Genomic DNA, 27,481 nt, shown 5'->3' on the forward strand with positions numbered 1-27,481 from the left:
CCCTTTATTTCTGAAATCTGCCAGTTTCATGAGAAACCATTTCTTTATTGCCTAATGATCTTGTAGAATATTTTGTTTCCTTATATACTTGCTGTTGCATCAAATATTCTCCCTGATCTTTGGAGTAAGGTGTACCATACCATTAGTTCCACATTAAAATGAAATGAAATGAACCAACAGAAGCAATACACTTGTCAGAACATATTAACCAAGAGGAATACAGCTGAAGGTGCTGTGTCATCACCAAGTGGTGAGGGTCATTGGTAAGGTTTGTCATTGTCTGATTCAGCATTTTGAAGGGAAAACTTAGCCATATCAGCTTTAGTGAAGTCCACTGACATAGTGTTCTGAATTATTTATCTCTTCTGTGGTCTCATTTTACCAGTGTCAGGACGTTTTAGTATCTTAAAATCTTTGGTTTTTCGGTTAATGGCTTAGTTGGGAGAATACTTTTTTGTTCCAAGTGTTATACCCACAAGCTTAGATATTCACTGTGAGTAGCTGAAAGCCCATGCTGTCTCATAGGTGTAATTTGTAAAGTTGTATGTGATATTTTTAAAGCCAAAAATGGCCGAGAACTTTAAATAATTGGATAGTAACAGACCATGAATCCCAGTGATGATTGAACCTCGTGATGTTCTAAGCAAAAAGAGCTCACAACCACGCTTATAGCTCAAGGATTCTCCTTTTTTTTTTCTGAGCCCCTCCCCTCAATCTCCCCCTCCCCTCAACATGCAATAAAAATTCCATGGCCCACCTGTGCCACAACAGCTGTTTTTCACTAGATTAAAAGCCAGGACTCGCATTAGGGGGTAGCAAACAGAGGAAATGCCCAGGGCCCCATGCCACAGGGGGCCCCATGAAGCTAGGTTGCTCGGGCTTTGGCTTCAGCTCTGAGGAGCATGGCTTGGGATTCAGCTTTCTTCCTTGGGCCCTCGTGAGTCTAACACTGGCCCTGCTGTCTGGTTTATTTTGGTGGACCCCCTGAAACCTGCTTGCCGCCTCCCAAGTGACCTCAGACCCCGGTTGAGAACTGTTGTTGTGGCTGTTTCCATCCACTTCACACCAATTCAGCAGACATTCTGGGCTTCAGAGTGATGTTTAGGGTCATTGTTTTGCTGATTGTGTTCATGTGTGGGTGGCTGTGTTTGATTTATGTCTCAGAGGTTTGTGTTGATTTATGTGGGTGGCTAAAGTTGGGCCAAGTAATCCGCTGTTTGTGCAGTACTTCCTCATACAACTTATGAAAGTTTTGCATGCAACTTAACTCAACCAATCACCACCTTCACTCTACAGTTATCTCTGATATCATAATAGTTTAGCACTCTTGGCATGTCATAGATTCTTGTCTTACAGTATCTGTACACTGCATGAGTGTAATTCATTGAATCAAAATGGCTGAGAACTAAAAAATTGGAGGGCAGCAGAAAAGAAAACACAGGGATAATTCAGCCTGGTGATATTCTGCACAAAGGGAGTTCTCAGCCATGCTTGTAGCTGCTTCCATCATTTCACACTGACACAACAGACATTTTAAGCTTCAGAGTGACATGCCTGGAATCTTATTATATAGATATGTATGTGGGCTTGTCTACATGGAAACAATGCACGGCATGCTAGTATACTGTTGATTTACAGCCCGACTTTGCTACACACTGAGTCTCCATGTAGTCAAGCTCTGCTTGTTGAAAGCTTGAGTGACATGTGAGTCACTTCTCTCCGAGAGATGCCAGCTCCATCTCTCCAGGCCATATGCTTATCAAAAAGGGGGCATGAGAAAGTAAGCATTTTAGTTGTTGCTTTTTTACTCTGTTTTGGGTATTACATGCAAATACCAAGGGCTTCATACACGATCAAATCATTTTATTAGCCACTGCCTTTGCATTAATTGGCACCTGGAGCATCAGAAAAATATCTTGAATAAACCATTGTCTAAAACGTGTTCTGTGATGCTTCAGCTAACAAAACTGAGATAGAAGTAAAGACTTAAAAGTTTTAATTTGATTATTTGGAAATGGCTGGTGCAAAGGAATCATTGCTGGCTTATTATAAACTATCAAGCAAAATTTTTATTTATTATGTGTATATATAGTTATGATTCTAGAAATTGACCTGCCGAGTGGGTGAATTTCCTGGCTTTCCTGTACTAGGGCTGCACTTCTAAGTGACATCATCTTAACTTCCCAGCCTCTTATACAATCTTTGAAGTTTTTTGCACTATAGTGCTGTTGTGCATTCTGAGCCCATTATGCTTGACATGCTAATTTCCATAGCAGATGAGAGAGTTTGTTTTATGATACAAAGTATCTCTTAACTCACTGCACAAGTTCACTTACGCTTTTCAGAATGAAGAAATATATCTCTCGTGAGAAAGGAAATCATTTCTGTAATGGAAACAGTAGCTAGAAATACTCTGTCAGTTAATCAGATGAGAGCTAGATGTTAGTTAGCCTTTAATGGCCTGACTGGTCTCATTTTTCATTTCAGAACTGTTGAGCAACACTGACTTACTGAGTCTCAGTGGAAAGACTCTTCATGTGACATCAGGGTCAGCCCCTGCTTTGATCAATACCCATGATACCCTCCTCTGCCAGTATATCAATTTACAGCTAGTGAATGCAAAACCACAAGGTACTGTATGTAAGATATTTCTCATTTCAGTTACCGGTTTTATCTGCTGTAATTTAAGTTTTGGACAACACTGTTCACATGAGATCTATACATGTGTTTGAGTTGGTAGTTGGTGTGTTCCACTTATTGTATCCCATATAATAGAAACTTTCTAATGTACAAAGTGGACGTTGAGTTTTAGCTTTTCAGAATTCTTCTCCTGTTTCTAACTATTGGTTTGCATATGCAAAACTTGTTCTAAAAGGCTAAAAGTCTAAAATTGACTTGAAAAGGCCAGCTTCTCTTGTAATGGGATTGTCACTGAATGCATGATGCAGGAATCAAAACCATTGCTTGTATGCGGATTTAAGATCTAGGGGAATTATTTCATTATCAATCTAGAGATCAAGATGTGTGTATAATTTGGTTTCTTGCTCATTAAACCATTGTACGCTCATTACTTTGCCTCCCCTCCCTCATTACTTTGCCTCCAAAGGACTTGCCTTTCCAGTGAAGGGTTTGTTTTAGGCCTGGATTCTGTGCAAAGAACTGCCCTTATTCCTGCATGGACTCCTTTTAAAGTCCCTGGAAATCGGCGTGGGCTGACCCTGGACAGAAAATAGGACCATGATCAGCAATATATTTGGTGTTTTTCCTTGAGCATTTATGATCTGTACTTCTGTTAAAGAGTAGATCACCTGTGTCATACTGAAATATTTGTTTTCCATAACCCCTCTTCAGCTACTGTGGCCTGCCCATTTTAGGGGAGCTAGTGATTTCCTTTCATTTTTTGATGTGCTCACAGAGTTCAGTGCTTATGGATTTATAGCTCAAAAAGACAACTTTCCAGCGATGACTCTGTGATAGATATTTGTAGTTGTGTTTTAGCTTAGACATGGGTAAGTGAATGCTATTAAGGAATGCTGTTGAGGAAATAGGTGAATTGAAGGAACAAGTCCTAAGCTTATGGGTCAAGACAAATGCATTTGTATAGTATGAGGCAATTTTCCCCACTCAGATTGCAATAATCTACAATTTGTTTCCTTAGAGTGTCTGAAAGGAGTGGTGGGAACTCTTCTAATGGAAAACCCAGTTGGTCAGAATGGACTAACATATCAAGGTCTTCTCTATGAAACAGCAAAAGTGTTTGGACTCAGGAGCAGGAGGCTAAAATTGTTCCTAGATGAAGCACAAACACAGGGTAAGTTACTTAATGCCTGAGTATACTGTGGATTTTTTTGCTTGTGTACTTTGTTTTTTCTCTTCAACAACAGTGACATATCCTTTTAATTGGATTCCAGTGGATTAACTTAGTTGCCTACAGTCTACATTTCTTTCTAATTATCTTGTGTTAATCAGACTTGAGTGCATCTGATCTCGGGTCTCAAACCTATATTTAATCAGTGTTAAATTTATTTTATCCAAAGTACGTCATATACATACCAACAGAGAGTACTTTTCATGTAGTAAAATTTTGCATGAGTAGTGCAATTGCATGCATTGGCTGAAATGGCTAAGAACGGTTCTCTAGGAGCCTCTTTAGTTGAAATTGAAAGGTCAGTCAGTAATGAAAATGTTACGTATGTACTGATGTGATGAGTAAATTTAAAAAGAAGTCTCTGCTTAGAGGGAAAAAAATAATTTTAAAAAGTAGCAGATCAGATTTTGAGAATCTGTTCTGCAGTAAACTGCACATTGTTGTAGGACTGTCTTGATTTTTTTTTCTTTTGGCGAAAGGGAATGGAGGAAAGGAGTGTATCAGTATGGATCAGAGCAGGCATTTCAGAATTGTTGCATAGATTGGAATCTGAGCAAGTGATACTTTTTTACCTGTTGTTTTTCATTTTGAACAATTGATTCAGCATTACCCAGTTTAATTCCACCAGCCTGTGCTTTCACAATCATGAAGCACTTCTACTGAGTTCATCTATGAATTGCTCACGCTAATGTTCAAAGTAGTCCATTTGAGTCTGTGTTCAGTGTTAATATGTGCTAGTCTTCAAATATTATGAATGCTTTCATTGTATTGAGGTAAGTGTTTAATTGTATTTGTGCACTTCAGAATCTGTTCTGGGGGAGACCATAACCCCAGAATTGTCTACCTGATGGGTTCTAGTCACTCCAAAATTATCATCTGAGCCAAGACTCAGGATCAGGAACATGATGGGCTTTAGTACTAGGTCATACTAGGTCTTGTTTCATGTGAACCACAAATACTGGTTATCCAAAAGATCTTTTCTTAAGTGAGATGGTTGTGAAATGTTGTGACTGTCCAATGCTAGTTTGAACTTATGCTAATGATAATTTGCAGATTGATGTTAATGAATATAGAGGAATGAAAATTACCATCATTAAAGCATTGCAGAAGACATAGGAACAGAATATACCCTGAACAGTTTTAATTTGTGTAAATGTAGCTGTATGTGAAATCTTGCTGACTAGAGAGAACGCTGTCATTTGGCAGCAGTTGATGTTACACTTCATTGTTAAAACCTCATCAGTTGTTAGTTTCTTTCAATGTTATTGCAGGGCAGAAAGATCTCAGTGCAACGAATTATCAGTGTAGCTGCTCAAATAATTATCACAGAGAAAATACTGGCTTGAAATAGTAAAATAAATGAGAAAAACAATGTAATGTACAGTTATCTGGTATTGGAGGGAAAAAAATGAGGAATGTCTTTAGACTTTTTTTCTCTGCAGCAAAATATACCAGTACAGTAGCTAGTACATTTTTATAGTATAATTCCTACACAAATGAAAATGGATAGATTTACTCTTAAGGTTAAATAAAGTATAAATTGAGTTAAGGAAAGTCATACCATCCATCCATGGGTAAACCATAATTTTTACATAACATGTAAATTTAAAATGTGCTGCAGTTTCTGTAAATACCCTTCTTTAAAGGCTAAAAGCCCTGATTGGAATATTCTCTAAATCATACCTGAGCCCCAAGAAGCATAGTACTTTCATTTGGTTTACAGGCTGATTTGTGTAGCTAACACACTATGTGTGTAATGGTTACAATTCTATTGTCTCAATTCAAATTCTCACTTTCCTTTTCCCTATTAATATGATGCAATATAGGAAGTGATTTGGCAACACTTTTTATAGTATAAATACACAGATTGAGTTATATTACTCTAATTCTTTTTTATGACATCATTACATTAAATTATCTGCCACAATGAGCCAAGATCAATATCTAGCCTGTATTTTTAGAGAAAATAATTATTTTGGAGTAAATTATATTTTGGGGCTTCTGTAACATTTTTTAGTACAATTAATGGGACTGCATATTTTCTGCAATTTTACTTATTTTTTTTAACCATCTATCATTATAGCCACAACTCCAGAAAATGTTTAAAACTTTGAAATGGCAAACAGCAGCTCTGGTATTTCATAGTCTTGGAGAGTCTATTTTTTTTATTAACTCTTTAGGGCTACTTCTAATACAAAATAATAATTTACTCATTGGTAAATAGTTAAAGAACTTGATAAAATATCAGCTGGAATTGTAAAACTGCTGGTGCCAGGTGTTGGAATGTTTCTCACAGGCTGAACTGAGTTTTGAAAGGCTTTTTTTTTTTTTAATGTTTTTGTGTCAAAGAAAGAAACTGCATGCCCTCAGTTCTATAATTTTTTCGTTATGGAACTCCTGGAAAAATCTCTCAGAAATAAATGTTAGAATGGTAAATTTTGCCTAAATAAGGCTGTCAGGTTACACTGCTAGGCAAAGTATCTGAGACCTTAGAATTTCAACAGAGCTAGGAAAAGATTACCGTTAACAGTTACAGTAAATCCTAATTGAAATATATTTGGTTTAGAACACAAGCCCTATCTAGTGTATTTTTATTTCATAGTCCAAATTAAAACTGTCTTACAATAATAAAGGGGAAGTTTTTTGACTATTTCTTAATGAGGTTATGCATAGAGTAAGGTTACAGTGTACCTTTAACCATGTGATGGTGATGATAAACCCATCTCAAGCAGGTATTTATATAATCAATCATGTTTAAAAATAATTTAAAAAAAACTTTGGGACCAAGTTCACAATTTGAGTGTCTCAGCAGTGAATTTGGCTTTACTCTGCTTCAGAATAATTTATTTTAAATTATTTTCTTAATGAGAGAATCTTTTTTGGGGGGGGAGGGGTGTAAGGGAGCTATTGAGGGGAAGAAGTGTTAATTGCTGAAATGAATTAGTGCCCTGACCCTATACCTTTTGTAATTTGGGTTTAAAATACTTAAAATGGAAGTCTGCTCTGAAAAGAGACTGTAAAAACGTCATCATGAAGGTCCATGATTTGTCTTGTTAATTCCATACAAAACTGGCTCAATTTACAAATAAAACATTTTTAAATGACAGCCCTGCAGAGTCATCCTGGGCTCCGAGTGTTGAGCTTGGTTCTTTTTCTTCCTGTGTGTCACCACTGGTAAAATAGAATCGGTATATTAGCTGCTCTGGTGCAACCCAATTTGAAGGCTAATTGTGTTGAGAAATGCTCCCCCCTCGAAGGCTAATAGTTCCCCAGGTGCACATCTAATTTGACCTGTGGCACCTGTATTACTGAAGGTGATGCGTGAGAAGGAAAGAGTCCAGTTTGACTTTCAGCTCCCCGGGCAGTTATCTAAGAAAAAAGTAATTTTTAGTTGTAAAAGAAGTGCATTTGATGTAGACCAAGTGAGAGGGACAAACTGAAAACCCCACAATCACCAACAGAATTGAGGTACCTGTGGAGAATAACTGCCTGGAAAAGGATGGAAATTAGTCTTAAAATCAATTCAGAGACTATAGTTAATATTTACAGGAACATAAAGCAATCCTGTTTCATAGATGTAGCAGAGATATTTGACAGGCTTGGCAATGTTTGTGAAACATCTGGCAAGATCTTACCATTCTGCTATCTGAAAGAGCTATCCTTAGGTCAGGTAATGTGCCTACTATCTCCAACCCTCCCCTACACTTGGGCCATAGCAAGCCACCACAATGGAAGAGCAGCTCTGAATTGATTTTTAAGACTAATTTCCATCCTTTTCCAGGCAGTTATTCTCCACAAGTGCATTACTTCTGTTAATGACATATATCCTCCTATTGTTCTCTGATAACAAGCACTTCTTACCATGGAATTTTGAAACATGTCCTCCTATCTGTGGAACAGTCATCACCAAATAATCCTTAGAACTCCATGTACATTGGTAATTTAAATCTTTCCAGAACAATCTGGCACAGTATGGAATACATTATTATATTTAACAAGACAGCTACACTAATCTATTTTGGCAATTGTTACCATAATCCCTGCCTTTAGGGCTGGTCTACACTGGGGGGTGATAGATCTAAGATACGCAACTTCAGCTACTCTATTCGCGTAGCTGAAGTTGAAGTATCTTAGTTCAACTTACCTGGCCATCCTCACAGCAGCGAGTCGACTGCCGCGGCTCCCCCATCGATGCTGCTTACTTCTCCTGCCGAGGTGGAGTATGGGTGTCGATTTGCAGATCGATTTATCGCGATAGATTGATTACTACCTTCTGATCTGGCGGATAGTATAGACGTACCCTAAGTGTAAAACTCAGCTCTGAGTTAGCTGTGGAGTCATGGTCCGGGAGTGCATAATAAGGCACTTAATTTCATTTGGTGCACTTGGTTTTTCATGGAAACCACCAACCTAGTGCAAAAGTTTGGTGGTTTTCAGTCAGCTTTGGTAATGGGGACCATCCCTGCACTAATATTTTTTGACACCATTTTTAACTGGTCCTAAAAAACTTCCAAATGTTAACTCTCTAGGCATGTCATCATGTAATGCCATGCTTCATGAAAAATGGTGTAAAAAAGTACTGCTGCAGAAGATACATATGGGGTGTGATGTCACAGTAATCTGAATCAGGAGGCTCAATGTTATTTTTTCACATCAGAATGGTCTTAGATTCTTTTTCAAACAGGTAAAAATAGCCACTGATTAGTCAGGTGATACTGAGAGAAAGTGATGTTCATCCAGGTAGCAGGACAGTGAACACTAAACATGTATAAAATACAGAATATGAATCAAGCTGATTTCATCACTGTAGTTTTGCCCAGTTGTTGCGTGTAACTTATATTAAGTGTATATTATATATTCTTAATCATTCAGAATATTAAATTGCTGCAGATTTTAGTGTGGGCATTCCTTCTAATGTTCCAGAATTGAAAGCTGTTTAGCTCAGCTATCTCCTATGCTGAGGAGAATTGTTGTGGTGCGTTTGACTCTAGATGTGGCCTCACTTCACTGCTGCAATACATTCCCTATATGCTCCTGCAAAAGAGGCCCTCTGCCTGTGCAGAGTCCCACTGAGCTTTATAGAACTCCACAGAGAAAAAATGGTCCTGCTGTAATGAAGCCAACTCTGATGGGACACTACTGAGAGTATCAATTCAGAACAAATTGCTTAGAGCAGGGAAGTCAGAGCCAAAACCTGGGTGTCCTTTATTACTAAGGTAGTATAGAAGAAATTAATCCATCAGACTGCCACGAGACTTTTTTTTTTCCTTAGTTTTGGTCACACTAATCCGCTTCTCAAGTGCAGAGAGTTAAATAAAATGACTTTTTCATTCTTTGTTCTGTGCTGCTTTTGTTTTCACTTCATCTTACAAAAGGAAATGGAAGACAGTGTACCAGTAGCATCTGGCTTATTTAGGTATACTTCACCACATGTATTTATAACTGACTCTTCTATTATTTGTTAAACTCTTTGTTTTTAAATCTGTAGCATGTATTATTTAATGGAAGGAGACTAAAATAAACATCTAAATGTGCTCACTTTCACTGACTACAGATTTTTTTTTTCCCTCCTAGTTTTCTTCCACCCCTTTTCTCTTTTTCTGAATGTTGTGTTCTTAGTAGCACTGAGCTTAGATAACGCTTCTTGGAGCAGGCAGCGATGTGGAGGAATGAATGAATGTAAACAATTGTCAGAATATTATGTCTATTGAAAACTTCCCAAATATCCTTGAACACTTTATGCTGCTCAGATAATTTTATTTGGAAGACATCTAGCACGAGAGGTGACTTTCTATCACGACAAAGTGAAAAATCTGTACTTCACATGCAGCCCAGTATGCTAATAATATTCTCTGTTTACATTAGTATCTATGGAGTTGGGAGTCAGGATTTCTTGTTCTTCCACTGAATGCCACAACCAGCACAGTTCAGAATCTTTAATGCTGCAGAAAGATAAGATGAAGAGAAAAGCATTTGTGTACCAAAGTCTGAGAGTCATGGTCGATGAGGTAATATCTTTTACTGGCCCAACTTCTGTTGGTGAAAGAGACAAGTTTTTGAGCTACACAGTTCTAGCTCATAAGTGATGAGAGACTAAGAAGAAATAGAAAATAGGGACTTTGGTACCATTTAAGGAATCCTACAATTTCATCATGTTGTACTGTTAACTTTTTCATAGTGGACTCCTGATCTCATATTATTGCAATGTAACATCTTCTTCCGGTCATCGTTGTCATCATCCACATAACACTGAGGCCTTGAAACTGCTGAGGGCTTTGTCCCAGAACATATTTTGGGATGTGTGTGTCCTTCAATCTTAAACTGCATGTTAGCTTTGTTGAAATCATACTAGTACCTTGAAAATGTTGATGAGTGGCAAGCTTAATGTATGCTGATCTCTCCTTTTACTTTATTGCATTATCATGACAGGCTCTGATTTCAGATGAGGATTTCCTGTACAAGCATCATTTTGGCTGATATAAAGAGAACTGGATTATTATTTCAGAATATGGAAATAAGAGTGTTGACAGTTTTCTGTTGTATAGAGATTGCTAATTCTGTTCCATCTTTTCTCTTGCCTTTTGTTCAGAGATTACAAAGGACACCTCCATGAAGACCTTGAATACGAAGACTCTGTATGTTCATGTTATACCAACAACAGCTGAATGCTGAGGATTCCATTTTTATTAATAAGCCCACGTAAACTTTTTTTTTCACAGAAGAGAGATCTGATTCTGATTAGTATGCTTTTTAATGAACATCCAAGTTGTGTACTGTATTTTCAACATCAGCAATTGTACACCGATGATGTTTTCTACCAGTGCATGTGTAATATGCTGCTTTCGGTTTCAAATACAATGTATTTTCGTTGTTATTATAAGATACTATAAAGACTATTCAGAGTAATGTCAGATCTTAAGCCTAGATATCTATGCAGTAATTTACCTGAAAGAAATGGACTCATACCTCAGTGATGCCGTTCTCTGCCTGTCCTTTATGCAGAGGCCATCTTTAATTTTCTAAGCCGTGTCTCCAAGGGTGTGTTGTTACAGCTTTGAAACTAATTAGGGAAGAGTTACCCAGTTCTGTGGATTCACACTAGTTGGGTTTTAATGAAGTGCAGTGTTGATGAAAATACTTCCTAATTTCCATACTTTGGAACAATAAATTTTCTTTATCTCCAAAACAGTGTCTTCCTGATTTGGTGGTAATTCACTTCCCTACATCCTTAAAGAAGATCGTACTTTGTTTCCTTGGGGAGCAGCAAAATCTAAAGAAAACATGAAACTTGTACAGTTTGTCTAAGTGGATGTTATGGATGTTAGATTGTAAAATTTGCAAAACATTTTTGTTTTTAGTTTTGTTTACAGTATTTCGCTGGATAACCCAACAACTAAAAACCTTAATTCATGAACTTTCCTAGGGTCCAAAGAGGGAAGAGAACAAATAAATCAGACTATTTGCTCTTATGAAATTGACACTTGATTTGATATAGGTTCCTTTTAGAGATGTGATATGGTATTGGGAGTCTGTACTCACTATGAAATACTGGCATAAAAGTTACCTTCACTGTTTTACCTCTCTTAGTTTTTGAAGAAAGCTATGTAAATTGGAAACAGGAATGATTATAGTAAAAGACATCTTATTAGAGTAACCAGCACTTAGTTAAAAAATTCCTCTCCATTGCTCTACATGCTTATGCTCATGCTAAATGTAGGTATAAAACAAAATTGAATGGTGTTTTCCACAGTATAGTCTATCCATGGGAAGTATAAATATCGTTTTTATTATGCTTGCTTACTGTTCTTCAGTGGGATACACACAGTTCACTTGAAGTGGAGCAAGTTTCTAGCATATAGCTACATACGTGTATTTGCCTGTAATGTGGTGAAGCCCTTTCTGAAAATCTGTGTCTCCTGAAATACTGGGAATGCACAGTTCTAGAAGTATTGGACAGTGCCAAGTTATTTTCCCGTAAACCATGCTTATCTCTTGATTTAGTCACATGAAAATGAAATAAGGCTTCATCTATTGCCATCTTTCCTTGCACTTGAAGTAATGTGTTCAGGATTATACTTTCTGTGAAGATGAAACTGTTGATCTACAGCTAATGACTTTGGTTTGCACTTTTACAGAAAGTAAATAAAAGCAGAGTAAAAACTGAAATAAAAATCGTATTAATGAGACGAGAAATCCATTTTAATGAGGATATTGAAACATAGGACACAGTTATCTGCATTTTAGAGTTGCTTGGGATTTAGTCACACAAATCTTATTAGTGGATGATGGATGGCTACGTCCTGCACATCTCTTCAAAAAACCTGGGATATGAATTGAAGTCAGAATCTGAGTTACCAGTAGAAAAAAGTCAAAATCTCTCTCAGAATCTTTACCCTTTCTCAAAGTATGCACAATGCTGCTTCATGCCAAAAATGCAATCCACCCTGCAGCAAAGGACTACCTTCTATGGGGCTAAGTCTGATGATCTCCCAATTGTATCCAGTAAAATGTACCCAAAATAGGCTTCCTAGATAAGCTGCTGGTATATTCTGCAGATTAAAATAAAACAGCTGCTTTCCCCTTCATTAAATACCAGTCTTCACTACAAAGGCTATTTGCAAAAGTACAGTACCTATGTTACACTGTTAAAAGTAATGCTTGTTGATACTCCAGTTTAAAAAAAAATGTTTGGAGATAAATAGTTTGGGTAAGTTATTTACTCTATAGGGATGAAAGGGGAATGTTGACATGTCTTTGTATTAAAACATGAATCATCTGCACGTGTCTATTACATATTTTTACAAGAATGTTTACTGCAGAAAGCATGTACCCTGACTGACTGTCACAGCAGTAGCTGAAAGCTAAGTTAGTAATGACAGACCTCTCTCAATGTGCATCTCAATATGTGCTTCCATTGAAGTCAAAGAAGAACTCTCATTGACTTCAATGGGAGAAAAGTCAGGCTAAAGTTGAGCACTTCTAGAAAAATCCACTCTTAATGCTTCCCCGCTTCCACCTCCTTTCCTGTGAGGCACAGGAAAGCCATTTCTCCATTAGTGAGGACAAATTGGGAGGGAGGTTCTGGAACACATTTGATTTTTTTTCCTCACATAAATAGTAATATTTGCACTTTGTGTTATCAAATTGCTGTACAAATATTACCTGATCGTGTTCAGTGCTCCTGCATGATGTATTGGGCCTGCTTACAGACAAGTTTACTGAGCTAGAGAGAGAGAGAGAGAGCAACTGCTTTGCTTAATAGTGTCCAAAGCAGGACTGGAACACAGCAATAAAACCCTGATGTTAGGCTACAAATCAAGAAGAGGAGCCTCTATGGGTCCTCAGAAGCAGAGTCTGACCAGAATGTGGTTAGAGAAGATGGTCCAAGAAAGCAGAGAATCTGAGCAGTGCCTGTATTTGTGTATATTAATTGCATTTTCAGGTGGCACTAAAGTGGGAGGCATTGCAAATATGCTTGAGAACAGAGAAATGAAACAAATAGCCCTAAAGAAATTAGAAACATAGTCAGGAAATAATAAAAATGAGACTGAACATGGAATAATACAACCTACCGTCTGGAAAAATAATCTAAAATCCAGATCTATGAGAGAGGGAAGAAGCAGGAAAGCAGTTACTCTGAGAGAAGTGGACAGTGTTAGATGTAAGATGATAATAGTTATCCTGTTTCCAGTAGCATCTCAATGTGCTGTACAGACATAAGAAAACATTCCTTCCCTAAGAGTTGGTTGTCTAAAATTTAACAAACAGGACAAGGCAATTTTGAACTGCTTATGTAGAGGCAACACAATACAACGTTGGTGTGACTGAACCTGGAATTAAACCTTTTTTTTTTTTCCTGGACACATGATTAAAAGAAAGATATTGACAAACTGAAGGCAATGCAGTGATGAGCAAAAAATTTATTCATTTTGTTCTATTTTCATAAGGGATATAAACCCTCATTATTCAGGGTGTAAATAAACCACTAATTGTGGTGAGGAAGAAATTTCCCCTATGGCAAATTATTACATAATTGCCTGCTATGGGGTTTCTTGTTCCTTTCTCTAAAGAAATTTGATGCTGGTCGCTGTCAGAGACCGAATTGGAGCGGGTGGGCCGTTTGTCTGATCCAATATAGAGATTGCTGTGTACCTGGAAGCTCACAAATGGTACGAGGCAAATTACGTACAACTAGATGAAATTTAAATAAGAAATATGGCTTGAATATTGGGAAAACTTCTTGACAGAGATGTATTATGCTAAAGAACAATTCCTCAATGAGAATTTGTAGAAATACCCCTCAATTGACTCTTTCTTTTGACTTCTGTAAGCTTTGATTCGGACCCTAGAGGCAATTAAAACTGGACAAGACAAATTACTAGAAGAAGCTAAGTCCTACGTTGGCAGGGAGATATGCTGGAGAGATGTTTCCCTCTGTCTGGTTTAGTTGTGTTTAAAATGAAAATTACTTTTTCCCCTCCCAGCTTTTGGTTTGTCTTAACATGGTGTTACCTAGTCTATTTTTTCCCTTTATTATAATGCATTATGTAATCTCAAATAATGTGTGTTTGAAGTAAATGTTATCACCCTTCGAATGGCATGAGACGGTACTTCTAGTTTCTGTCACTATGCTAATTGGGATCACTGAAAGTCTGAGTGTCTCTTGTTTCAAGTGGCAGCATGGCACAACGGCTCGTCTTTCAAGCAAGTACAAGTCTGTTCTCCATGTCAAGGAGATTCAACTAACAATTTGAGTTTTGCCTTTAGATAAGTTGCCTGCATAACTCCTTCACTGCACTCTGCTGTTCTCCATATAAAGGTTGTGCTTAAATATAAAAGAAGGGCTGTGCTGAAAAGAACCAAAGTTAAAGCTGCAATTTCCTCAAATAATTTGCTTCCATTGAGCTTTTTTAAAGTACTGATCTTCCAAAGAGAACTGTGGGTGGGCTTTGCATGGGTGCAGAGCTCCACCCATGTGGTTCTTTTTCCAGGACTGGTGTCTTAATTTGCACAGTGCATTGAATATAATAGTAGTCCCTACCTTCTCCCCCCTTTTCTCTCTCTTTATTCATTTTCTCCATTGTATCACCAGCATATTCTTCCCTTTCTCTCTGTTTATTGCATCCTTCCCCACTAGTCCTTTTAGTGGCTCACCCATGTTCTCATATCTGTATCCTTTCCTCCTCCGGAGCTGTGATTGGATGGAAGAGAAACTGTGGTCTCTCCAGCTACAGCTGATTTTGTCCTTAAATGCAGTTGTCGTGGTTCAGTCAGGATCAGTCATCGTTCACAGTGGGACACACCCACCACCCAGGGCAGGTAGTCAGTGCAAGAATAAGACAATGGACTAAGCCTGAGTTTTTTCACATGGCACTATTGCGCATGATTACTAGATCCCCAGATTACTTTGGCCTCCCTTTTTTATGCATATTAGTGGTGTGTAATTAACAAATGAAGATTAGTATACAAGTTCAACTTTTGGCTGCTGCAGTGTTAGCTCATCAAGTTCCCATATCTATAAAACTTACTGTAAGAAATCATTGGAAACAAGCAATGACCCTTTGGGTTGAACTCTTTTTATTTCCCTTTCCATTTTTAGTCATCATTCCCCCCAGGGTACTCTCTAATTATTTCTTCAGTGATCTTGTCTCATGGGCTTTCATGAAATGTGGAAAGTTTCCTACTTACTTTTTTTTAAAATTAGTTTTTCTTTCATTTTTGTGCCTGCTGTCTTGCTGTTTCATCTAGATTAAGCTAAAAATAGTTGCTTGACTTGATGTGATACTCTTTAGGATTTATGTACTTCAATTGACTTCCCCCTTAACTGTCTTTTGTTGTATAATTTAGGTCCTGGGCCAATTTGATATAATGCTAAGAGGCATCTGCAGAAGCCTATTTTAAGTGCTGAGCATGTCCTTACTTTAAGAGTTTATATCTTCCAGTCCTGGCAACAATCCCCTGACTTCTCTCTCTCACTTTTTAACTGATGACAGTAATACAGCATCCCATCTTACTCATCTCACTGAAATATAAGTTCCTTTCAGCAATCTGCAAGAGCTGATCTCTGCTGAGCAAGCCCTTTATTGCTGGGGAGCTTTAGGTAGTGTAACAACATAGATTAATCATTGCAACTGTGTCCAGTATCATGGTAATGTGGTTTAAACAAGTGAAAGGGTGGACACTTTTAAAATATGTCAATATTTTTCTTATATACAACTTCCTCTTCCTTGATCTGATGGTCACTGTGTACCTAATGGCTCACGCTAACTCCTCTTGCAGTCAGTGGGAGTTGGATTGGGTCATAAGAGTGGGTTGTATCCAAACAATTCCTACCAGAGAGGTGTCTCCTCCACAAAATCCACCACAATTGGCACCCTTGCTGGCACACACAGCAGAAGGGCCAACAACTGAATGCACAGACAGCTACAGTGGCACAGGAGCCAGAAAACAGAGCTGTAAACAGAGGAGTTTGAGTGGGAGTTTGCAAGGGGAGTTTGGGGGAAGACTAGGAGAGGTAGGCAGAGGAACAGACAGGCTAGTGAAGGGAGTGTGTGGTATTCTGGCAGTGTTTTGGTGCTTGTTGGGGGTTTGTTTTGCTGTGTGTGGTGGTGTTTTGGTTTGGTTTATGTTTCTCAGACTTACAGGGTTTAGGTAGGAAGGCTATGACAGATACAGAGGCAGCAGTGGTTGTGACCCAAGCAGTGGAAGACACAATGAAGATGACTGGATGTGCAAGCTGCGGCATGTACATGATCCTGGAGGGGGTACCTGAAAAGAGTTTTGTCTGCATTAAGTGCCGCCTGATAGAGCTGATGGAAGAAAAGATCCAAGGATTGGAGATGCAGGTGGAAACTCTGGTTGAGTTTAGAAGGGGGTTTGAGCAGATGATGGAGCAAAGATATGAGGAGGCTGAAGGGAAAAGTTCAGACTTGCAGATGGAAGCAGGACCAAAGAACTTTGAGGGGAGACTGCTGGGTGAGGAAAGTGGACAGTGGAGGCATGTGACTAAAAAAACCAGGCAGAGGAAAAGACAGGCTAGTGAAGGAGAAATAGAGCTCAGAACAGGTTTGCGGAGTTGGAAAATGAAGGGGCACAGCAGGTGGTCACTGAAGGTGAGAGGGCAAGGAAGAAGAGAAGAGCAGCTAGTCCTATAGGAAGAGGGGAAGAGTCGATGGAGACAACACCAAATATGAGCCCTAGGAGGATACAGGATGGGTTGCAGAGGATTGCAAGGGAGAATAGGAATCGAGAGAACCTGCAGCCAGAGGGAACAGGGGATAGACTGGAGGATCACACCATCACCAGGAAAAGGCAGGTCTACATGATTGGGGACTCCTTACTGAGAAGAACAGACATGCCTGTAACCAGAGCTGATCCAGGGAACAGAAGAGTGTGCTGTCTTCCAGGTGCTAAGATATGGGATGTGGACCTGAGGCTGAAGAGGATCCTAACGGGAGCAGGAAACAATCCACTGATTGTCCTTCATGTGGAAACAAACGATACGGCTAGATTCTCACTGGAACATATCAAGGGAGACTATGCCAGGCTGGGGAAGACAAGGATCAAGTGATCTTCAGTGGGATTCTACCTGTTCCTAGAGAAGGGCAACAAAGGGTACGTCTTCACTACCGGCCGGATCGGCTGGTAGCAATCGATTTCTCGGGGATCGATATATCGCGTCTCATCTAGACGCGATATATCGATCCCCGAACGCGCTCCTGTCGACTCCGGAACTCCACCAACGCGAACGGCGGTAGCGGAGTCGACATGGGGAGCCGCGGACGTCGATCCCGCTCCATGAGGATGGTAAGTAATTCGATCTAAGGTACTTCGACTTCAGCTACGCTATTCATGTAGCTGAAGTTGCGTATCTTAGATCGATCCCCCCCCCCCAGTGTAGACCTGCCCAAAGATGTGACAAGATGACGATCAACAGATGGCTCAGGCAGTGGTGCTATAAGGAGGGCTTTGGGATGTATGGCCACTGGGAGGCATTCATGGACAGAGGACTGTTCTCTCGGGAGTAGGGAGGGATGGAGGCTGGCACAACTGATTAAGAGAGCTTTAAACTAGAAATTTGGGGGAGATGGTTGGGAGATGTCCAGGTTATCTCCACGCCAGATTTTAACATTGAGATGGAAGAAAACGAAGTAAGAAAGGAAACAGCCATGGGTAGGAGAATGCACATAAGGCGGAAGGATAGTGTAGATAGGTGATACTGGCAGTAGACTGTCTTTGCCTAATCGGGTAAAGAATGTGAGCGAAGTCAAACAGCAGAAATGAAGATGTTTGTACACAAATGCAAGGAGCCTAGGTAACAAAATGGAGGCGCTAGCGTTACTGGTGCAGGAAGTGAACCCAGATATTATAGCGATAACATAAACATGGTGGAATAGTAGTCGTCATTGGAGTACAGGTACTGAAGGGTATGTGCTGTTTAGAAAAGATAGAAATAAAGCAAAGGTAGTGGAATAGCATTGTATATCAATGATGAAGCAGACTGTAAAGAAATAAGAAGTGATGGAATGGATAAGACAGAGTCTGAGCAAAAATCACATTGGGGAAGAAAGCTACTAGAGCCTCCTCTGAGATAGTGCTTGGGGTGTGCTATAGACCACCGGGATCTGATTTGGATATGGATAGAGACCTCTTCAATGTTTTTAATGAAGTAAATACTAATGGGAATTGTGTGATCATGGGAGACTTTAACTTCCTAAATATACACTGGAGGACAAGTGCTAGTAATAATAATAGGGCTCAGATTTTCCTGGATGTGATAGCTGATGGATTCCTTCAAGTAGTTGCTGAACCAACAAGAGGGAATGCCATTTTAGATTTGGTTTTGGTGAGTAGTGAAGACCTCATAGAAGAAATGGTTGTAGGAGACAACCTTGGTTCGAGCGATCATGAGCTAATTCAGTTCAAACTAAATGGAAGGATAAACAGACATAGATCTGTGACTAGGGTTTTTGATTTCAAAAGGGCTAACAAAAAAATTAAGGAAATTAGTTAGGGAAGTGGATTGGACTGAAGAACTTGTGGATCTAAAGGTGGAGGAGGCCTGGAATTACTTCAAATCAAAGTTGCGGAAACTATCAGAAGCCTGCATCCCAAGAAAGGGGGAAAAAATTCATAGGCAGGAATTGTAGACCAAGCTGGACAAGCAAGCATCTCAGAGGTGATTAAGAAAAAGCAGAAAGCTTACAAGGAATGGAAGATGGGAGTGATCAGCAAGAAAAGCTACCTTATTGAGGTCAGAACATGTAGGGAAAAGGTAAGAAAGGCCAAAAGCCATGTAGAGTTGGACTTTGCAAAGGGAATTAAAACCAATATTAAAAAGTTCTATAGCCATATAAATAAGAAGAAAACAAAGAAAGAAGTGTGACCGCTAAACACTGAGGATGGAGTGGAGGTTTAGAATAATCTAGGCATGGCCCAATATCTAAACAAATGCTTTGCCTCAGTCTTTCATGAGGCTAATGAGAAGCTTAGGGATAATGGTAGGATGACAAATGGGAATGAGGATAAGGAGGTAGATATTACCACATCCGAGATAGAAGCCAAACTTGAACAGCTCAATGGGACTAAATTGGGGGGCCCAGATAATCTTTATCCAAGAGTATTAAAGGAACTGGCACATGAAATTGCAAGCCCATTAGCAAAATTTTTAATGAATCTGTAAACTCAGGGGTTGTACCGTATGACTGGAGAATTGCTAACATAGTTCCTATTTTAAGAAAGGGAAAAAAAGTGATCTGGGTAACTACAGGCCTGTTAGTTTGACATCTGTAGTATGCAAGGTCTCCTTCAAAAATTTTTCCAAGAAAGTAGTTAAGGACGTTGAGGTCAATGGTAATTGGGACAAAATACAACATGGTTTTACAAAAGGTAGCTCGTGCCAAACCAACATGATCTCTTTCTTTGAGAAGGTAACAGATTTCTTAGACAAAGGAAACACAGTGGATCTAATTTACCGTGATTTCAGTGAGGCATTTGATACGGTTCCACATGGGGAATTATTAGTTAAATTGGAAAAGGTGGGGATCAATATGAAAATTGAAAGATGGATAAGGAACTGGTTAAAGAGGAGACTACAACGGGTCATACTGAAAGGTGAAGTGTCAGGCTGGAGGGAGGTTACTAGTGGAGTCCCACAGGGATCAGTTTTGGGACCAATCGTATTTAATCTTTTAATTACTGACCTTGGCACAAAAAGTGGGAATGTGCTAATAAAGTTTGCAGATGACACAAAGCTGGGAGGTATTGCCAATACAGAAAAGGACTGGGATATCATACAGGAAGATCTGGATGACTGTGTAAACTGGAGTGATAGGGTGAAATTTAATAGTGAAAAGTGCAAGGTCATGCATCTAGGGATTAATAAGAATTTTTGTTATAAGCTGGGGACACATCAGTTGGAAGTAACAGAGGAGGAGAAGGACTTCGGAGTATTGGTTGATCACAGGATGACTATGAGCCGCCAACATGATATGGCTGTGAAGAAAGCTAATGGGGTCTTGGGATGCATCAGGCAAGGTATTCCAGTAGAGATAAGGAGGTGTTAGTACCGTTATACAAGGCACTGGTGAGACCTCATCTGGAATACTGTGTGCAGTTCTGGTCTCCCATGTTTAAGAAGGATGAATTCAAACTGGAACAGGAACAGAGAAGGAATACTAGAATGATCCAAGGAATGGAAAACCTGTCTTATGAAAAGTTTCAGAGTGGTAGTCGTGTTAGTCTGGATCTGTAAAAAGCGACAAAGAGTCCTGTGGCACCTTATAGATTAACAAACGTATTGGAGCATAAGCTTTCGTGGGTGAATACGTCAGATGTGACAAAGTGAGTATTCACCCACGAGAGCTTATGCTCCAATACATCTGTTAGTCTATAAGGTGCCACAGTACTCTGTCTTATGAAAGGAGACTCAAAGAGCTTGGCTTGTTTAGCCTAACAAAAGAAGGCTGAGGGGAGATGTGATTGCTCTCTATAAATGTATCAGAGGGATAAATAACAGGGAGGGAGAGGAATTACTTAAGCTCAGTACCAATGTGGACACAAGAACAAATGGATATAAACTGGCCATCAGGAAGTTTAGACTTGAAATTAGACGAAGGTTTCTAACCACCAGAGGAGTGAAGTTGTGGAATAGCCTTCCCAGGGGAGCAGTGGGAGCAAAAGACATATCTGGCTTCAAGACTAAGCTTGATAAGTTTATGGAAGGGATAGTATGATGGGATAGCCTAATTTTGGCAATTAATTGATCTTTGACTGTTAGTGGTAAATATGCCCAATAGCCTGTGATGGGATGTTCAATGGGTTGGGATCTGAGTTACAACAGATAATTCTTTCCTGGGTATCTGTCTGGTGATTCTTGCCCACATGCTCAGCTGATCGCCATACTTGGGGTTGGGAAGGAATTTTCCTCCAGGGCAGATTGGCAGAGACCCTGGGGAGTTTTTGAATTCCTCTGCAGCATGGGGCATGTGTCACTTGCTGGAGGATTCTCTGCACCTTGAAGTCTTTAAACCACGATTTGAGGACTTCAATAACTCAGACATAGGTTAGGAGTTTGATACAGGAGTGGGTGGGTGAGATTCTGTGGCCTGCGTTATGCAGGAGGTCAGACTAGACAATCATAATGGTCCCGTCTGATCTTAAAGTCTGATTCTATCCTCACCCTTAGAGTTGATCTCTCCAGGTGAATAGTAAGATACATTGGCAAGGCAGTGTAGGGGAACATGGTTCTGCTACTCCTGGTACTGCACCTATTATGCAGCTCAACAGAGAGGATTTCAGGGTCTAGCTCTGTCAATCCAGATTCCCCCCAGATTGTAATTCAGACTGAAGTGGTGGATCTGTATAGTCATGTTACAAGGTGTTAATTTAGTTTTTCTAAATGAATGTATAGTGCAAAGAACTTGTGTTTTGTGCATTGTTGATGCGCACTCAATAAAATATTAAAGATAAAATCTTCATGGCAATTATCATCATGGCCCGTCTTATGGTTAACTTCTTTTCAGTGAAGGTATAGATTCCTCTAGGCTTTTTTTAAGTTTTTCTTCCCATCAAAATTTTATCCACAATCTTTTTTTTTTCATAGCAACTGAGTTTTGTTTGCCGATTGCATCAAATGTGATCACACTGTAGCCACTTTGCCATTGTGAATCTTTCTAATTTCCTCTTTCCTTCATCATTCTTGAGGGTTGTCTAGACCGCCTTGTCACATTGGTTAAGCAGGAAGCAATTGTTCTTTTTTTAGTAGTTATTTATATGATTTTCCATGGTATCAGCTCATGACATCAACAAAACAGCTAAAGAAAAGCTTGTGCATTAGTGTAGACTAACTTGATAAATGTTCCCCAAGGTTTTCCTTTATTAAAAAAAAAAGAAGAAAAAAAGGAAATGTCCGTTCTGTAGACATATGGAAGCAGCTTACAGCATGAAGCTCTATTTGTTGAGTTAATGTTATTTTTTTGATGTGCTTTGAGTGGTGGTTGGCTGGGGCTGGGGCAGTGTGCACCTCCGGTTATCTAACTTTTTTTCCACAGTTAAAATGCTTATATAACCAATGTAATCATAGCTTTTATGGAATTGCAAAAAAGTCTCTCCTATTTCAATATGTTTGAATATTTAAGCTATTTTGCTGTCCCTGTCTGTAAAGAGTTCTAATGATGGGTCACTCAGCTCCTCAGAAGATAGATTAAAAAAAAAATTCTTGTAGGTGCACTTAGTGCTCAAATAAAACCATCCATAAATACGTATTGGTATTACATTTTAAGGGCTTCTTGGTTTGGACATAAGGGAATTCTTTGGAAATTACCCTCATTTTGCAATTTGTTCCCAATTCTCTTCAGTGATTAAAACACTGACACACACATCTCTGATAAATTGCCAGGGTACCCAATGCTTATAAATTGCTGTATTTGATAGAATATGACAATTAGACATCTGTGCATAAGGTACTTCCATGGAATATCATCTTCACCTACATTTGAAGGACAAATTATTTTCTTTACTTTGCAGAATTGGTAATTTGCAAAGGAAAAATAATCAGAACTGAGAATTATACCATGTGTTTTATGACTAATCCTGCATCCAAATGCCTTTATATTTTATCTTTTTTAAGCTCTTTTGGGCTATACTGATTACTAATTATATATGAAGTGAGCTCTGCCAATGAGTGTAACTCAAGGAAGTTAGAGGAAGGTCTAAGAATTAGTGGAGAAATCTAGTTTAGGATACTTGATTCTGCAATCTATGCTTATGTGAGTATAGTAGAACCTCAGAGTTTATGAATATCTCTGGAATGGAGGTTGTAACACTGAAATGTTTGTAACTCTGAACAAAAAGTTACGGTGGTTCTTTCAAAAGTTTAAAACTGAATATTGACTTAATACAGCTTTGAAACTTTGAAGAAAAACATGCTGCTTTCCTTTTTTTTAGTAGTTTAACACTGTACTGTGTGTGCTTTTTTATTTATTTTGTTTTTGGGTCTCTGCTGCTGCCTGATTGTGTACTTTCAGTTCCAAATGAGGTGTATGGCTGACTGATCAGTTCGTAACTCTGGTGTTGGTAATTCTGAGGTTCTACTGTATTTCCATCAACTTTTATAATAGCATGAAATAGTCCAGCCAGACTTGAGGCTGATGAAATACAGCATATTATTCCTGTAACAGGATCAACTTGGCTGAAGCTTTAGTACAGAAGGAATAAAAAAGTAGCTATATTAAAGATATAGTACAGAGAGTGTGCAAAAATTTACATTATATAGGCATTTCTGTACCCAAGTGGTGGTAAGATCAGTTGTGTGTGCGTAGTGGGTAATCAGTGGGATGTAAACTACAGTTTAAGGGAATAATCCAAGTCATTTTATGTTATACTGAGGCTGTTAGAACTGGAAACAACACATTCCCAATCTTGATGCCCTAGAGCAGAGGTGGGCAAACTGCGGGCTGGATCCGGCCCGCGGGATTGCCACCCCATGGCGTTGTGGGGATAAGGCAGGCTCCCTGCCTGCCCTGAGCCCGCGCCACTCCCGGAATCGGCTGGCACCAAATCCCTGAGGTTGGGGGCAGAGGGCTCCGCGCACTGCCCTTGCCTTCAGGCACCATCCCCCGCAGCTCCTGTTGGCCGGGATTGGGGAACTGCAGCCAATGGGAGCTTTGGGATGTACCCACAGGCGAGGGCAGCACACAGAGCCCTCTGCCCCTCAGGGGCCACAGGGATGTGGTGCCGGCCGCTTCTGGGAGCGGCACAGGGCCAGGGCAGGCAGGGAGCCCTCCTTAGCCCCACTGTGCACCACTGCCACTCTGGAGCTGCTCAAGGTAAGCGGCACTGGGCCAGAGCCTGCACCCCGAATCCCTCCTGCACCCCAACCCTCTGCCCGGAGACCCCTGCTGCACCCCACACTCCCTCCTGCACCTCAACCCCCTGCCTCACATTCATGGGCCTGCATGCAATGCCCAGATGTGGCCCTCGGGCCAAAAAGTTTGCCCACCTCTGCCCTAGACCAGCTGCCATGGGAAGTAGTTCATCTTGGGTTCTGTCTTACCACGTTCTTTGTGGCCTGTTCCTTGTTCAGCGTCATCCTCTATTTCCTACCAGCCCTAAAACTATGTTAAATAGGTCATCTTTAGGGGCAGATGACCATGATGTTCCCCAAATCAGTTTTTTTTCTCCCCCATTCAGGGTGTGCCAAAAATGTTTTCCACAGTGGGCAACAAAACTCTTAGAGCCAGCCCTGCTATTAACCCCTCTCTCTGGTGTCTGCTATATCATCATGTCAGTGACATAGAATTTATCTAAACTTTACAGTTAAAAATTAACAAAACAGATTGACTGGTAACTAGCCATACAACAGTGGCTCTCAAAGTATTGTACTGGTGACCTCTTTCACATAGCAAGCCCCTGAGTGTGATGTCCCCTTATAAATTAAAAAACTTGTTTATATATTTAATACCATTATAAATGCTGGCAGCAAAGTGGGATTTGGGGTGGAGGCTGACAGCTCGCGACCCCCCGTGTGATAATCTCATGACTCCCTGAGAGGTCCCGACCTCCAGTTTGAGATCCCTGCCATAGAAGTTAAGCATTAAGTAGAAATTGCTGGAAACTATTTTCAATACAGTTTAAGGGGAAAATAATTTGTGTTGTGATGTCATTTTCCTTAGTTACTGTATTATGTGATGCTCTTTTTACTGGCTATGTAATGTTTCAATCTTCTGTGTTTCTTATCTCAGGTAGCCATATTGATCAGCACTGCAAGATAAAATATCTTAACGTGGTAGGAAGGAAGTCCTTTCTGACTGTTGGTTTTTCTTTCTTTCAGCTGTGTAAGGCTGAGATCCAAATTGCAATGTTCCTGATAGGCATTAAGTCTTTTCTCCTTCTGAGCTGAGTTTTTTACTTCAGCCAGTGTCAGGTGAATTTGTGGTTCTGATTTTATTTGTTTTATTGAGTCTATTTCAGCCTATAAACATAAAAAGAATGTCTGTTCCAGACTTCAGGTGCCCTTAACAGCTAATCAATCAAATTAAGACAAAAATATCAGTAGTCAACCAGCAACCTTCTTCCACACAAAAGAAACCAATATACAAAACCAAAAATTTCCCACCTCCTCTTCACAAACTCTAATCCCTTCAGAATACTGTTCTGTTGCCACAGATGCAGACAGCTCAGTCTGGAGCTGAGTGAGGTTTTAGGATGGTTATCATCAGTACAGAAAATATAAAGTCAGAAGCACAGAATGTGAATCAAGAGGACTGACAAAGCTAATCAAATAGTGAGCCCTGACCTTTATTATTGTGAAATATGCAATTCTCAGTTGACAATATATTATAACTCAGATAGACAACTGGCCTTCAACAGCTATATTTCCCATGTGGTAACATAGACCCTGGTGGGCTATTGTCTGGTCCTAACACTGCTTTCAACATTCTGAATTAGTGTGTGTTTCACATAATTACAAAATGAATTTTTCATTCCTGAATTTCTTTCAGTCCCTTTCCTCGGTATGTATTCAGGGTTATTAATGTTACTGTGATAGAGACTGGCATGCCCCTGAGCTGAATCTGAAAAACTTGCACTCAGGTGACTGCTGCCTGCAGCCCTAATCCAACACCTTCTGAAATCGGTGGGTGTCTTTTCAACCTGCACTATTGTTGTTGTTCATGCAGTTTAGGTGCCTATGTGTAGAGTAAATTACTGAGCATAGGCAGTAGACAGTGCAAAGCGGGAAGTTTAATAAGTACATTAATTTGGAAACCTTCCTTAGATTTATCAAGAACAGTGGCACCTCAGGTGACTGTGAATGCCTTGACCGTTTTTCCTGTGACTTGGGCTATGTCTATACTGCACTATAACGACACGGCTGTGCTGCTGCAGCTTCACTGTTGTAAGGTGCGTGGGGTAGTCACACTCTGTTGCCGGAAGAGAGCTCTCCCAGCGACAAAATAAAACCACCAAGAACAAGGGGCGGCAGCTTCATTGAGGAGAGAGCGGCTCCAGCCAATGAAGCGCTGTCCACATTGGCACTTTTCGTCATTAAAGCTTTTGTCATTTGGGGGGCTGGGGGTTTCACATCCCTGAGTGACAAAAGTTTTAGAAATGAAAGTGCAGTGTAGACATGGCCTGAGTGAGGTTAAGAGTTGGAGACAATCCTTCCTTTTTTTTCCACTCTCATTTTATTGAGTGCTTTATTCACTCCCAAGATACTATTCTTTAGGCATAATGTATGGGTATGGTAATACCTTGTTATTGTCTTAAAGTTATAAACGACAGTTCATTACTGTTTTTAAAAATATTAAGGGCCTCTTTGAAAACTTGATTCTTAGCCTGCGGTGTTACTTCACTTAACTCCAAGTCTGATTGCTTTCAGATTACTTTTATGATGTGTCTGAATTGCCAAGTCCGAGTTGCAAAATGAAACCATGGCTTTACTGATTGTTACCTTACAATTGTGACATGAACAAAAGAGTTGCCAAAAAAAGAAACAAATTAAATCAGTGCTCTGTTATGGAGCTAAGAAATAGTCTGATTACTCCTCATGTTTGCATTTTTAAAAATTTAGTATGTCAGCTTATGGTTTATCCTTATCTGGTTTCCCATGTAACTCAGTGGCAAAACTCCCACTAACCCAGACCTTAGAATGCATCTGCCCCTGCTGGTGCTTTTCCACCCAAATTCAGTCATCAGTCTGACATCATAGTAATCTTCATAGCAGCTGGTTGTGATGTTAGCGTGAGAAATAGACCCTAGCCTCAGACTAATCAGGAACAAATTATTTTTAAATAGTTTCCATCATATGAAAAGGGGACAGAAGAAAGATAGTGTGGTCAGAATGACCTAGAACATGTTTTCATGCCAATGTGCATATTTTGGGGGGAAAAAGGACAAAGGAGTGTTTAGGGACATAAGAGAAATACAAACTATGTTCAGTCTACTGCAAAATTGTCGTCTCAAATGAATATTTTTCAGAAGGTGTTGGAGTTGCAAGAGGTCAAGGTACTTTCTATGGGGTAATAAAATACCAAATAGGTTTTATGTACCTTTGTAATAGTCTTCCTAAAATATTGCCAATTTAAAACTATTTTTACAAGAAATAAAAATCAC

The 27,481-nt window shown here is 39.5% G+C and overlaps 1 protein-coding gene across 2 annotated transcripts in view; it reads left to right on the forward strand.

The window, feature by feature from the left end:
- IARS1 (isoleucyl-tRNA synthetase 1) overlaps positions 1 to 11,054 on the forward strand; it is a 202,719-nt gene extending 191,665 nt beyond the window's left edge. Inside the window, exons 34-36 of one of the 2 annotated variants that reach the window (XM_039481310.1) lie at positions 2,488 to 2,631; positions 3,659 to 3,811; positions 10,458 to 11,054. In XM_039481310.1, coding sequence (XP_039337244.1) covers positions 2,488 to 2,631; positions 3,659 to 3,811; positions 10,458 to 10,540 — 380 coding nt within the window. In that variant the 3' untranslated portion in view covers positions 10,541 to 11,054. Of the gene's footprint in view, positions 1 to 2,487; positions 2,632 to 3,658; positions 3,812 to 9,733; positions 10,385 to 10,457 lie in introns of those variants that run through there. The other variant, XM_039481309.1, reaches the window with a different exon arrangement.
- Positions 11,055 to 27,481: the final 16,427 nt, after the last annotated feature.

The sequence above is a fragment of the Mauremys reevesii genome, linkage group 7, assembly GCF_016161935.1.
Source record: "Mauremys reevesii isolate NIE-2019 linkage group 7, ASM1616193v1, whole genome shotgun sequence".
Lineage (NCBI taxonomy): Eukaryota > Metazoa > Chordata > Testudines > Geoemydidae > Mauremys > Mauremys reevesii.